Genomic DNA, 14,096 nt, shown 5'->3' with positions numbered 1-14,096 from the left:
AGAGCTCCAAGTCTCTTTGGACTCAGCCAGCACCAAGTAAGCTGTTCTCCAGCTTCTCCTGGGGCATCTCATCCTGTCCACGCCTCAGAGGTTTGGCGTGAGCTTCGGGCTGCCAAACGGCCCCTCAGTGAGCACTGGAACGCAGGGCGAGGGGAGGCTGGAGGGGCGATGGCTCCCTCAGAGCCCCCTTCCCAGCCAGGAGTCAGACCTCATTGCTCTCCTCTTCCCTGCAGTAACCAGCCCTCTTCCCAGGCTGATGTGAGTTTGGCTGCCAGAACATGACCCAAGAAACGATTTCAAAATGGCTCAGACTTTCTCCTGAGGTGCATTTAATGTGGCTGTGTGACTTTTGAAATAGTCACTGGCTGGTTTTGTTGGCAACTGAAGCAACTCGGTGTAGGGAGTTGGGGGCGTGTGGTGTCCAGAGTGAGAGGGACAGTAATAAGTGCCTCAAGTGTGTGATGCTTCTCCTCTCCTCCTCCCCCACCTTCTCAGGGAGAGCTTGGTGACCCTCTTGGTTTGCTTTTTATCTTTCAGGCATTCAAAGTCTTTGAGCGGATGGCCCGGCAGGATGATGAGAAGAGGCGCCGAGAGCTGGAGGCGAAGCTAAGGAAGAAGGAGGAGGAGGAGGAGGCTGCCGCAGCCGCTGAGAGGGTGAAACTGTCCCCTGCAGCTCAGGAGGTTGAGGTAGAGACAACAGCAGAGCATGTCCCAGTGCCAGATGCCGGGGAAGCTGCAGGGACACAAGATTTGGCCGTAGCCCAGGACACAGCCACCAGTCCTGTGTCAGCAGAGCCCCTGGGGGCTGCTGCCCCAGCAGAGCCCCAGCCAGCAGAACTGCCCACGTAAGGGTCTCTAACTTTCTTCATGCTCCTGACAGGGGGGAGGCAAAAACGCGGAGGTGGTGTTCACTGTACAGGCCTTTTCGGGGGGGTGGCTCTCCTCTGCGGGCACTCAGCCCGTCAGGAGGCTGTAAGGATTTCCCTTGCGGGCTCCCATGGCTGGAAATGTTGTGTGATTCCCCATGGGAGGGCAGCATTTTGTTCTCCAGTGGGTGGTTTGGTGTCTCCCCATCTGCTCTGAGCAGGGAAGGTGGCATGTCCCTGTACACAGCCCTGCAGAGCTGGGCCGGTCCATGAGGCTCCTCCTTACTCTGCCTGCAGTGAACAGCCTCCCTTTTCCGGCTAGCACGGTCCTGTCTGTCACAGCTCTGGGAAACCCCGGCACCATCCTGTAACCCTTTTCTCACAGAAATTTAGTGTCAATCTTCCCTGGCGGGGCATCTCAGCAGCTGGCTAGGAGCTTGCATGGATACCCGCAATACCTGCGAGTTGGTGCAGGCAGGTCTGGCTGCGTGGCAGGCAGCAAGGCCAGCCATGGCATCAAATATGCACAGCAAAAAATGGGTTCGGAGACCTCTGGAGGTCTCTGGCCCAACCCTTTGCTCAGAGCAGGTCCAACTTTGAAGATCAATCAAGTGTTGCAGAGAGTTTTCTCTTTAGCTGTGTTCTTTTTCCAGACTCAGTCGCTTTCAAGTAGGGCTAAGCAGCCATGGTTTTTACAAAAATGTCCTTGTTTCAAAGTCCTTCCAGGGTATCTCTAACTCTTCCAGCTTGACTCTGTCAGCTGAGCAATGGGAGGTGAGCTCTGGCAGGCCAGCATGGCCTTTATGAACCGCTTACCTGACCGCGGGGTCCTGTGCAGGGTTCGCTCGTCCTTCCCTGGGTGTCACCTTGACCCCTGAGCTGAGGCAGAGCTGCCCAGCCCTCATTCAGGGCCTTGCATGCTGTTGAGTTTCAACCTCCTGTGTCTCCTTGCTGCCTGAGTCAGTGCTTTGTCTCGCCTGGGGGAGCGATGCCACGAGCAGGCCAGGGCAGATTGCCATCTCCTCCTTTCCCTGGTGTCTCTCATGGTCAGAGCCCCATGTGATGGCCCCACCACCTCCCACTGCTCACCACTGCTTTCCCGGTCATATGTGGGGCTTCGCTGCCATCCCTCCCCACTGTCCCACTGGTGCTTGGCGAGGAGGACAGCTTGGGCTGGTGACCCCTGTCCTCCAGGCCAGTTTTAGGCACGTGAGTGGTGAGGGCAAGCTTCTGGAGGCAAGCAGGCTTTGCTGGGAGAGCCCCAAGTCCTGGAAGGACTGGGATGGCCAATGCGCCTGAGGGGCAGAGAGGATTTGGAGCCCAGACTTTAGGGGCTGTTGGCCTTCAACATGGGGAAGGGATGGTCTTGGGGGCGGTGGAACAATAAGTGGCAGGACTGTGGCGGGGTCAGAGGCTACAGCCTCGGCTCAAGGCAGTGGTACTGAGGAGGGCCCGAGTATGGCAGCCATCGGGTGGAAGGGGAAGGGTATCAGATGTGCCCGGGCAAAGTGCCTGCCAAGTAACTTGATCCAATAGGGAGGAGGAGAAGGACTTGTGCTTAACTCGACCAGGCTGACACATCCTGCAGGATAAAAATATGCCAGAAGCCAAAAATGAAATCACCTGAAAAGCCATGTTCCGCTGCCTGTGCCGGAGCTGTCCTGTGAAAGAAAGATTGTCCCCAGGGCTGTCAGTCTGACACCTCTCCCAGCGCAAAATTAATGAGCCAAAAAAAGCCCTGTTAGAGCGGGCAGGTCTCTGCAGCCGGGCTGCACGGCCACAGCACTGACCCATGTGTTTCCAGCCTGGTTTTATCCTAAACAGAAAGGAGAGGGAGAGACTTGAGCCCCCTGCGAAGCCATGAGCGGAAGGGTGCAGGGACTGGCCTCAGCACTGGCTGCTTTTGCCCCCTTGCAGTCTCCATGTTTGTTGCGTTCTGCCACATGAAATTTAGGCTTGGGCCTTTTGCTGTAGGGGCAGCAGCTGTTGCAAGTGGTATTTAGCTGCCTGAAAACGGATGTCGAGGCTGCGGGAAGGAAACTGGAGGGATTAGGAAGGAAGCTGAGGGCTGGTGCGGGGGCAGGATGTGTCTGATGGGGACAGTTTCTGCTGCGGGTGGGGAGAGCCGGTCTCACGTGCTCGGCCGGGTGCAAAGCCCAGCCCTTGCATCCACCACCCTTTGAGCATCTGTCCTGGCACAGCCGGCAAGTGGCCCCTGACAGACTTCAGACACTCAGATGCTGTTTTGCAGCCTGCAGATGTGGCATCGAATGCAAAGCCCTGCGTGGCACCTCTGCCACCGGTCTAGCTGTGAAAAGAAGGTGCCTTCAGCTTAATACAAGTGCCCCTGTGGCTTCTGCCCTGCCTGATGGGCTTTTCTCCCTTTCCTTTTCCAGCCTGCGCCTGCTCCCGCTGCCCCAAACACGCTGGCGGGGTAAAACACTCGCAGCCCTCTTGGTGCCTGCCCATTTTGGGTGCGTGGTGGGTGAGACTGGGCACAGAAGGACCCGTCCAGCGTGGCTTCGCAGCCTTGTTGTTTCCAGGCCAGAAGAACAGGGTGTCTGCAGGCTCTTAAGTAGGGCAGAGAGGCCAAGAGGTTTGTCGAACGGCTGTAGTTGGTTTCTGTGCCTCTGGGGGGCACTGGAGCCCCCTGAAAGGCAGCGGGGACCAGGAGTGGGCATCCTGGGCACCCCCAGACAGACTATTAATAATTTAACCGGCTGCTTAATTCTGCGCAGCCCCTTCTGAGCAAAACCCAGAGCCACCAGCCTGGTTACGAGGGGCGCATGAATAATGCGCGACTCCGGCAGCAAGAATGCAGAAAAGAGCTTAAACGAAAATGTTTTCCATGTCCCTTCGTTTCCTCTCCCCTCCTCCCCCCGCTGCCGGTGAAGAAAACCGCTGCCACCAAAATCTATATAAAAACTCGCTCATTCTGTCAACCTGACTGCTCTGTAAATGTAGGGCAGGTACCATCCCAGATCTGCCATCTCCCATCAGAGCCTCGCTGTGCGCCCAGGTGCTGGGGCGCTGTTCATGAGCATCTTGCGAAGCGCAGCGAGATGGTAGCAGCTTTTTTGGGGTCGGTCCGGGAGAGCAGAATCAAGCTGGCTTTCCGGGTGCGGAGGATTGCCCGTGGGCAAGGAAGGTGTCAGTTCCTTGCTCTGCCTGGGGCTCAGTCAGGTCTCCCCAAGTCCCTCACCATCGCTGGCTGTGAAAGGCAGGTGATGCAGTTCCTCTTCACTAGGAAGGCTGCCCCGTAAACACCTTGAGGACTGAGGTGTCTTTGGGGTGACCCGTGTGCCAGGAGCTGTGCTGAGGGGGACCAGAGGTCTCCATGCTGACGATGAAGCTGGCTTCTCAGCCCGGCTTGCAGCTGCCCTGGGTGTCCTCGCCGTCATTCTGTGGCCATCATGGCTGTCTTGCTCTCCCACCTTGCTGGGAGGGCAGAAGGGAGCGTGCCCCCCCCTTGCACCCCCCCACCACGGGGCTGCACATCCCGGGAGCGCGCAGCCAGGCCTGGTGTTGCAGCTGCACAGCTCACACATGCGCCGGCTCTGGCTCTTCCCCCATCTGCTCCCAGAAGCCATCCTCGCCTGAGCTCAGCTCCTAATTTTGAACACCTCCGCCACCCAGCACCCTACCCTTCCCCCAGCTTGGATTTCATCCTGCATATATTTGCCACACAGCATTTAAAATAGAGCCCGGCAGCCCACGTGTGGCACTGCACAGCCCGGCCTGGGCGCTCGGCTTGTGCTTTCTGACTCCAGTTCCTGGCTCCCCTCTGCTCCTTTCTTTCTCTGACTATGAACAGGGGGGGATTACTCTCCTCTCCCTGTCCCGTGAGCCTCATCCCAAGGGTTACTCCATGTGCAGGCAAGAGGCGGTGGCAGGAGGTTAGTAATGGCATCTCTGGAAGCCTGTGCGTGATGGTGAATATCCCAGCTTCATATATTTCTCCATCCAGCCCTTGCATTCCTCCTGTGTTCTCTGGCCAGGCATGCTCAGGGTGGGGCAGCTCTGGGCTGTTTGGGGTGCCCTGTTAGAGACCATCTTGGACCTTCAGAGAACAAGCCACTGGAAAGAGCAGCAGGGCATTTGATTGTCAGGCAGGTGAGGTCTCCCAGAGGAGGATCTTTGGGGGTGGACAGGTATTGAAGTGTTCCCCCAAAAGATGATGGTTCCCCCCAGGTGACTCCAGCCTGGCTCCTGCCTCCCCCTGGGCAGCAGGGAGTTGGGGCAGCTGCTGGTCCCCCTGCTCCCCTGCCTATGTGGGGCCAGAGCTTGGGTCGGAGCAGGCTGATGTGGAGCCGTGGCACCCACACACCCCAGGTCAGGCATGCACAGAGTGCCCAGGGCTTGAAATGGGACCAGCGGGACGCAGAGCACCGGTGAGCGCCGGGCAGGCTGAGCAGGATGTGCAGCACCTGGTTGCTGGGGAAGGTTTGTGGCTGCCGTTGGGGGACCTGGCATGGTGACTCGCACTGCTGAGCTGGAGCAGAATGAAACCCTGGGGTCTCCTTGGCCTGACCATCCACCTCCTTTCGCATGGAGAGGGAAGAAGAGGCTGTAGGAGGGGACTGCAGTAAGAAGGGGGCTGTTCATGGCTCCATCACTGCCTTGGTCAGCCCTCGAAGGAGACCCTGCTGGTCTTTTGCCCTGTGACCTGGGGAGGAGACTCCCCCCACCTTGTGCATCCAGGGCGGTTGTGCTGGGGAAGGGGATGAACAGGCAGCAGTGTTGCCTGCACCCCCTCCTGGCACTTGCTCTCCAGCAGAGCCCTAGCCACCCTGACCACCCTGTCCAGGTGAGCTCTGTTGCAGGGCCAGCCACCCGCTCGCTGCTCTGCCATCCCTGTAAGTGGGTGGCGGGGCTTGGCAGTGACCTACAAAAATCACTTGTGTACTTTCCGGCTCACTGTCCCTAGCGAGAGGCAGAGCAAAATTGAACTGAAATGTGTTAATCTGGTGAGCTGACTTCTCTGATGCTCCAGCTCTCCTCTCCTGAGAGTGGGCAGCTTCCATTCCCAGAGTCCATGCGGCCTGGGGTTAACCCTTTGTGGGGCATGCTGGGGAGCCTCCCCAAGATGACACAGCAGCGCTCTGGGAAATTTCCATGAAGCTCCTGTGTGAATCTAATTCGACTTAGCAACGGCTTGGCTGTGCTGGAAGCCCAGATGGATTCTTTTTCATTGCGAGGTGCTTGCAGGATGGGCTTTCTGGCATGGCTTCATTCTTCTCAGGGTGCCAGGGAGGGGAATTTCACTGCCGGTCACCCTCAGCAGAAGAGCAGGGCTGTGGAGAGGAGGTATCACTGCATGCTGCTGGCTTTGAGGCCAGTTTTGTTTGACTCGAAGGTGGTGTTGTCCCAAGCTTTCTCCTCTCAAGCCTTTTCCGGGAGAACAGGGAGAGGAGCCTGCAGATGCTCCTGTTCAGCACGCTCTGTCTGGGACCATCCAGACCAGAAGCCAGTTAAACTGGTTTCCTTCCCTGATGTCCCTGTGGGCTTTCCTGGTGATCTCACCGCAGAGTCCGTGCTGTTCTTCCAGCCTGACCCAGAAAGACGGAGCTGATCCATATTTAAGGGCGAGTCTGTCCTGGTTCCGATTCTTTTCACGCGCATGAGCTGCGCAGAGGTGCAGCAAGGCTCCTGGGGCTGCACGCAGGGAATTCCCCCGGTGCGGCTGAGGCCCATCACGAGCAGGAGCCAGACAGACCTCTGGAGAATGGCCTGACCTGGTACAACCGAGCTCCATCTGGTCCCATATCCTGTCTCCATCAGTGGCAGATGCTTGGAGAAGAGGAGAAGAACAGAACAAGTGTGTGGTGATACTTCCTCTGTGTTTTCTCCCTGCGGCCGGCAAATTGCAGTTCAGAGGCTTTCTGAGCCAGAGTGAGCGCATGATCTTTTGTGTCTCTTGGTGGATTATTTTTTTTCCTTTTGTCTCTGAATTTCAGCCCTCGTGTGCCTGGGGTCTCTGTGGCAGTGTCCTGCAGCAGGTCCTCTACCATGCAGCACCGCCATGTGTGGCTTTTGTCTCCGCACAGGTGGAGAGGCAGCAAGTGGTTCCCCATTTCCCTTCTGCACCCTGTGTGGGGTTTTCTTATCATGTCCATTTCCCCCTTTCAGCCTGTTTTTAGACTGAAGGGTCCTCATTTGCTCAGTTGTTTCTCACTTAGGCATCCTTGTGCTCCTCCTGGTCCCACACCATCCTCCGTTGTTCGTTGCCGATGTTGGGGCGGCGAGGGCTGTCCCCGTGCTCTGCGTGTGTGTGAGAACCCATCAGGGTTCTCCACTTCCTATCCTGTTCCTTTGCTCCTGGGCTGTCCCAGTGGAAACCCTGGAAACCCTCTTCCAGCCAAGTGGCATTGCTCAAACCCTTTTCCTCCCCTCGCAGTGCTCCCCAATGCTGATGACCAGCTTTCCAGGTGGGAGCTGCAGCCTGTGCCAGCTTCAAAAAAGCCTCGCTGCTCAAAAGCCCCGTATTGGCCAGACCTCCCTCTTCCAACATGCCCCAAAGAGGAAAGACTCATCATGTAACACGAAGGCTGTTTCACTCTTGGGAGCTGCAGCGCTGGACTTGCAATGCTGTTGTGTTTGGTTTCTAGGAGGGATGTGTTCAGGTTATACTGGGGGAAGCAGGGAAACGTCTCTTTAAGTCCTCCTTGCCAAGGGGAGTCTTTCTTCTTGCAAAGGAGAGAGGCCATGGCTTCCTGCTGGGAGAATTATTTTAATACGAAAGCCTAGTCCCATAGCAGTGGAAACTCAACTGCTTGGGAAGCATCTTTTCAAAGGGCTGAAACACTTGAGCTGAGGATGAGATTCCCCCAGCCCTCTGTCTGGTGCAGCCCTTGACTATAACGAGCCTTTTGCATCTGATGAAGAATCAGTCAGGGCCCAATTTTCCAGAGCTTTCATGGGGAATCGGACTCCTCCGGTTGGGTTGCTGAGATCAGCAGCGGAGTGCCAGTTCCCCTGTCACACACTGAATCGCTTAGGGCTTTGGTTGCCCTACCAAGGTACTGAGCTCCAAAATTAGGTCCCGGGACCGAAAATAACTAAATTAAAACCTATAAATTTTTCTCTTAACAAGCAGAAAATCCCAGAGCTGGAGGCTGAGGGACAGCGTGTGCCTGATTCTTATTTAAAAAAGCAATATCTGTTTGCTTGTTTTAGTATCGCGTTGTTCACCAAAGGAAGCAGCGTAACATGGAAAACTACCACAAGCACATGGGTCTGGCACAGCCCCGTTGTGCCGTCAGATGTCAGCAGAGATTGGGCCAGGTCGTATCAGTGGTGTGGGGGTCTGAGAGACCACCTTGTCCTGTGCTCCCACAGTTCGGTCCCGTTGGATTTCTGTGGCCTTATCCCCTTTTTCCAGGGGAGCTATAATTGAATCCAGCCTGGTTTGGCTGCACATAGGTCTCTCAGAGGAGACCTCAGAAACCCAAGGTTGTATAAGCTCTGTGCAAACAATAAAGATCCCAGGAGACTTTTCCGAACAGTAGTGTGTCCTACTGTCCTTGACCTAAATATCCCAGGAGTAGTGAAATCTAGCTCTCTGGTGACAGTGCTCCAAAGCTTTCCTGTGAGCCGGCGGTGGCATTTAAACTCGCCTAATGTCAGTAAGTTGGCTCTGTCGAAGGGCTCCATAAATAACTCAGAAACCGAAAGGGAAGGCTAAAAGCTCCCCTGAAGAGTGTGAGCTAGGAAAAGAGCAAGCCTCTCACCTGGCAGGGAGAGGGGCAGCGCATCTTGGTCCTGTGCAGTGGGACTGGTGGGACTCCAGCTGTTGCAGGTTGGGTGGATTCACTGTTTGGCTGCTGGGTCGGGCAGTAAAGGCATCGTCTCGTGTTGGTGGTGTGTTGGGCACCTCGTACATGGGAGCCTTGGCCCCCTCTCCCCGCAGCATCGTCCAGGCTTGATGATACAATGTGATACAGGGGGAAGTGTCCTGATGCACTCTATTTTTTGTCATTGGTCCCATCCTGGTGATGAGTTGAAGCTCTGAGGCTTCCTGAAGGTGAGAAGACCTTCCTGTAGAGCTGACGGTGGGCACCACAGGCTGGAGCCCAGGCTGCATGGCCTGGCTGGGGCATGTCTGAGTTTTGGGGGTGAGGGGGAAGGCACTGGCTTCCATCTTTCAGTCTTTTTTTGAGAACAGGACCACCAAGGCTGTGCATTGCACCCTTGGAGGTGTGTGCTTGGGAGCCCCGAGGCTCTGGTAGTGGGCTATTGGGGAACTGCTGATGAACAACTGTCCACTTTGGGGGTGAAGGAGACCTTCCAAAACTGGATTTGGGGTGTTCTCCCCCAGCAACCCAGACACACATGGGCTGGAAGAAACCCTGAGGGTTGGGAGAGCCCTGGGACACCCCCTCCTCCCCCTGCCCTCAGACCGCTGCTGTGCTCAGGGCTGGACCTTGCTGACAGCCAGAGAGCAGTGGAGTGGATCGGAGTGGATCCTGAGGCTTGTTGACTGCGGGTGTGAATTGAGCTGTAAGAGGGAAGGGTTTGGTATTCAGCTTGCTTAACGCTTTGCCGGAGACCTAATTAACTGAAGTGTTCTATACAAAGGAAGCCTTTATGAAACACTGGGTGCCTCCAGGACCTCAGCAAAGGTGCCGAGAGCCCGCAGTAAGCGTTCCTCCTGCCTTGGTGCTTCTCAGGCAGAACCAAGAGAGATGAAGTGCAACGGTCCTGATGTTTTGATCCCAAAAGATGTTAAATCTGGAGGTGGGGGGAGGCTTCTTTGCGGCTTGCTTGCAGAAGGAGCACAAACCTGGTATTTTCCATGCACACAATCCCTGCAGCTTTGGAAATGCAGCTTTCCAAAGAGGTTAAACTTTCGGCTTCTCTACCTGTTGCACGGCTGCTCCAGCACCAACATTGGGACCCTGAGGAGCAGAAGGCACATTTGACCCTCTTCAAATTAATCTTAAGAGCTGGGCGTTTTTTAGCTCTGGCTGTAGTCCAGCTCAAGCTGGGGCTTGACAGAAGCTGTTCAGTGTGCACAGACCTTCCCGTGGCTCGAGGTGGCTTTGAGTTTTCGTCTGGCCGTGCTGGCAAGCAGGAGGCTGGGAGCCAGGAACTCTAGAAATCTGTATTCCTGTGCACGCGTTGGTGCCATCAAGTGAACGTGGCCTTTACGTAGCAATGTGGAGAGGGCTCTGCCATCTGCCCACTGCCTGCCCAGCTTGGCCAGCCCTTGTCCCACTTCTCCCATGATGGTTGCCACCCTGGTGGGCTGCATGCAGCCCCATTAGTGCTGAGAAGGCTGGATGCAGGTGGGGTCCAGGGTGCATATCCAGGAGGGAGAGGGGATTTATGATCGTGCAAAAGCCTGGAGGCTGCCAGGGTTCTGACGGGAGCAGGAGCCTGGGTGGGGGACCTGGCCATCGCTAGGGCAGGAGGACGGTGGCTGTTGACATGGTGCTGGTTCCCAGCAGCCCTGTGCTACCCATAGCAGCAGAGCTGAGTATATTGCAGCGGTTTTTGGGTGGACAGACTGTGGATGCTCCTCTTGTTCACCTCTATGTTGTCCTCCCAGCTTGCTGGGAAGCCCAGCAAGATGCTCTGAGCCAAACAATGCCAGCCACGAGCTACAGGAAGATTTGAACGCTGCTGCCTTGGGTGAGGCAGAGATGGCGGGGCTGCGGCGTGCAGGATGTAGGGCCCTTCTTCCACCGCACCTCAGGTCCTGCCAGCGCTGGTACTAGGAGCTGCGGCAGAGGTGTCTGGCTCAGAGAAACCCACCCCGTGGCAGGCATTTCCAGCCAAGTCAGAGGGGAAAAGCCCTCGGCTACAGCCCCGCTGCGGTGCTGAGTGTCTTGCAGAGCAGCAGCCTGCCCGAGGCACTTGCATGTCAGCAGCAGCTTCTCTTTCTGAATTTGCCGGTGCCTCCTTGAGTCATTGCAGTGCTGGGGACGCAGGATTAATTATGTTGATGGACGCCACTCGCTCTAGGCTGCTGTCATGGAGCAACAGCCTTGATCCAGACATCTGATCATTGCAATAAATGCTGGCTGGATTGATGGCGTGCAGTGCATCTCCCTGGAAGGCCCCACTCGCTGCATGCTTATTTGGGTTAGGCACGCGGATGGGTTGTGCCTGATTTTCTCTTTTCCTACTTACTCGGAACTTCATTATTACTTAATGAGATCTTTCCATTCTTGGCAACCTCTTGAGCTTGAAGGTTTCATGCATTGCATGGGGCCTCTGACAATGGTTAAAATACAGAACTGGGGTGTTTTTTCTCGGCTGTTTGCTGGCAGGGTGACTTCGTACAACACCATTCACCTCTCTTTTCCCCACTCTAAATGGAGGAAGGTCTCGCACAGAGGGGAGAGGCTTGCCTTTGCGGTTGGGATGTGCTTGTGGGACCTGATGGGATGTGTTGTTGATGTCAGAGCGCAGGTAGGGTAGGATTGTTTTAAATACCTCCTTCGTGAGCAGCTTTGCAGAGGGGAGTGGGTCTAGGTCTCCATTTCAGCGTATGCTGGGTTGGTTGTCTCACAGCAGCAGCCCAGCTTTCTCCCCACATATTCCTCTTTGGCCTCAGCCAGTCCTGCTCGCCCAGCTTCGGCTGTCGCGGTTGTTTCTCTTCTCCACCCGCCTCCACATGTGCATCACTTAACTGGCTTGACACGTTTTCCTTAAAGCTGCCTAAATAATTCACCTTGACTAAGAGCAAACAGCAGTGCCAGTCCCGGAGGAAGCTTTCTGTGAATGCCAAGTAACTGGAGGGTATCTGCTGCACTGGCCCTCGGTGGTGGTGGTGCCAGCAAGGTGCAGAAGCCCCCCTGAGCTCAGTGGTCTGCTCAGCCAAAGAACCAGCGCCAACTGATGCAGGATCCCAGTCCCAGCAGTGGTGGACGCTGAGCTGTCGGGGTGGCGTGCCTGACTCTGCAAAACCCAAGTATCCCACACTTCCATCAGCCTGCTCCCCCAAAGGGCTCGGATCCTGGATTGGAAAGCTGAGATGCTCCAGGCTAAGAGGATCGGTTTCCTTAAGTAGTTCTGAATATCCTTGGGATTTTTTTCTTTTCTTCTTTTTATGGAGAAAACCAAGTCCATTGGGATTAGGCCCATATTAACTCCTTCCTATGGTGCTTGCCCCCCTTTCCACCCCCCCTCAGCCTGCAGCATTGGGCTGAAGGATGGCTGCTTCCGTGATGCTGTATCTATTCCTCAACTTCTGTGTTGTTGCACCAAAAATCCTCAGTAAAGAGGAACTCTGTGAGCTGCCCTACTTCTCCTCGTATAAAACGTTAAATCAAATCATTCGGCATTTGGTTCCTGCTCTTGGTTTGTGTCTGGTGCTGCTTTTACAGAGGTGGTACCGGAGTGGTTGCACTATGACGATGGACATGCTTTCAGCCGAGTGTCCGCAGAGGAGAGGATTGCTCTGTCGCTGTTTCCGCATCACTTGGCTCATCGTGCATCACCAACCCATGGAGCTGGAAATCCCAGAATAAGAAATGCCCAGAAATCTGTATATGGGGCCTGGCGTGCAGCTCGACGCTCGGGCATCCAGCCTGCATGCCGGGGCCAGCTCTGCCTCAGCCAGCCTCGCTTGAGTAGCGTCTCCTGGTGACACCACCACCTCTCCTTGAGTTCCGGCCCCCTCTTGCTGCCGTCGGGGGTCTGACCCTGTGCGAGGGGAATGGCTCTGGTACCGGTGACAGTGCAGCTCCTAGGAGTGGAAAACAGATCGGCTGCTTCTCGACGGTGCATTGTTAAAGGTTTCACCTCCCCCAAAATGACACATTGCGAGCAAAAATAGAACAAGACAGAACACACAGACCCACCCACACCATCCCCACCACCCGGCAGCCAAGTGCACGCAGTGCCAAACCCTTGGTTTTAAAAGCTGATGCTTTTTCACCCACCTTCTCCTCAGCCCTGCCACCACCTGCCCCGGCCCAGTGGGTGGTTCGGCATCCCGGCAAGCTGACCATCGCACCGGGAGCCACTATGCTATCGCCAGGTTGCTGGGAGGATCACCATCCAACCTGTACGCGCTCTGGATCCAGCCTTGATCTTCGCGTGGTGGGTGTGGGGATGGCGATGTCTCCTGGCAATGGTGTTCGTGCAGGAGATTCTCTTGCCTGCTGCACAGTGGTGCTGTTGAAGCAAAGCGAGGGACAGATTTGACCGGGAGAGCCATCTCCAGTCTGGGGACACAGCTCGGCCCAGCTTGCTGTGAGCTGGAGCAGTCTCCTGCGGACGGTGAGGGAAGCTGCCTCCCAACCAGGGAGCTGGGTCCAATTTCTTGAGTACTGCCAGCATGAAGGGTGGCGTGTGCTAAGCACAGTTGGACCAGGCAAGGATCTGGCTGGAAAACATCCAGGAAAGGAAGAGTTGCTCCAGGAGATGGTAGAGCTGTCAGCCGTTTGTCAGAGGCACCTAACGAGGCTGAGGCCTGTGTTTGTCACCCTGAATCCTCATTTGCTCAAGAGCAGGCAGTTAAACTTGCAGGGGAATTTACTGAGACCTTCGTGAGTTCCCCTTGCGATCTGGTTTTGGAGACAAAGTCACCCCATTAGTTTCACATCCAAGGATTTTGAACATCTGGAGCAGAGATTGGTGGTGGTGACTTGCAGGAAGGGCTGGAGGGTTCAGGCTGGCTGTTAGGGAAAAGAGAGGAGTGGAGAAGTGATGGTGCCAGTCCCCATGCCCCTGGGACAAGCAGCCACAGCTGGAGGGTGGTTTAGGCATGAGGGGAAACTTCTCTCCACTGAAGCCGGCTGAGCATGGGGATGGTTTGGCTGGGGCATGTGTTGCCCAGCCAGCCTGGAAGGGCTGTGAGGACAAGGCAGCAGGGCAGAGCTCATCCCAGCAAGCTGTGTGTGGAGGCAGAGATGGCTGTGAAAGGTGCCTCCATCACCCGGCATGCTGCTCTAGTTCTGGCACGGAGGGAGCGAGGACAGAGCTGTCCCATGGGGAACAATCGGGACTGGGAGGAAGACTGCTTTTGCTTGTTCAGTAGCAATGCCATGCAAAGAGAAGTTTGACAGTCATTGCAGACCAAGTCCTGCCTCAGTTTCCAAGTGGAAGTAACCCAGTTAACACTGACGTCTCCCAGGGCTGCCGTGAAGCCACTTGTGCCCTCATGGGACAACTAAATCATGCTCGGCGAGCTCTTGGGAGGGCTAAACCATCCAGGACGCACCTGGCTGGGGTCTGCTCAGCCCCAGCACTTTCCTCCTGAGGAACAGATGCAACAAG

General features: G+C 55.9%; 1 protein-coding gene across 2 annotated transcripts in view; it reads left to right on the top strand.

Moving 5' to 3' along the window:
- Nucleotides 1-14,096, top strand: part of NUDCD3 (NudC domain containing 3) — a 32,831-nt gene that overhangs the window by 2,419 nt on the left and 16,316 nt on the right. For both annotated transcript variants that reach the window (XM_075043797.1, XM_075043795.1), the window contains exon 2: nucleotides 538-845. In XM_075043797.1, coding sequence (XP_074899898.1) covers nucleotides 538-845 — 308 coding nt within the window. The remainder of the gene's footprint in view (nucleotides 1-537; nucleotides 846-14,096) is intronic.

The sequence above is a fragment of the Buteo buteo genome, chromosome 12 (assembly GCF_964188355.1).
Source record: "Buteo buteo chromosome 12, bButBut1.hap1.1, whole genome shotgun sequence".
NCBI classification, from domain to species: domain Eukaryota; kingdom Metazoa; phylum Chordata; class Aves; order Accipitriformes; family Accipitridae; genus Buteo; species Buteo buteo.
The sequence above is the reverse complement of the archived record's forward strand: the minus strand, read 5'-3'. Positions and strand labels throughout refer to the sequence as shown.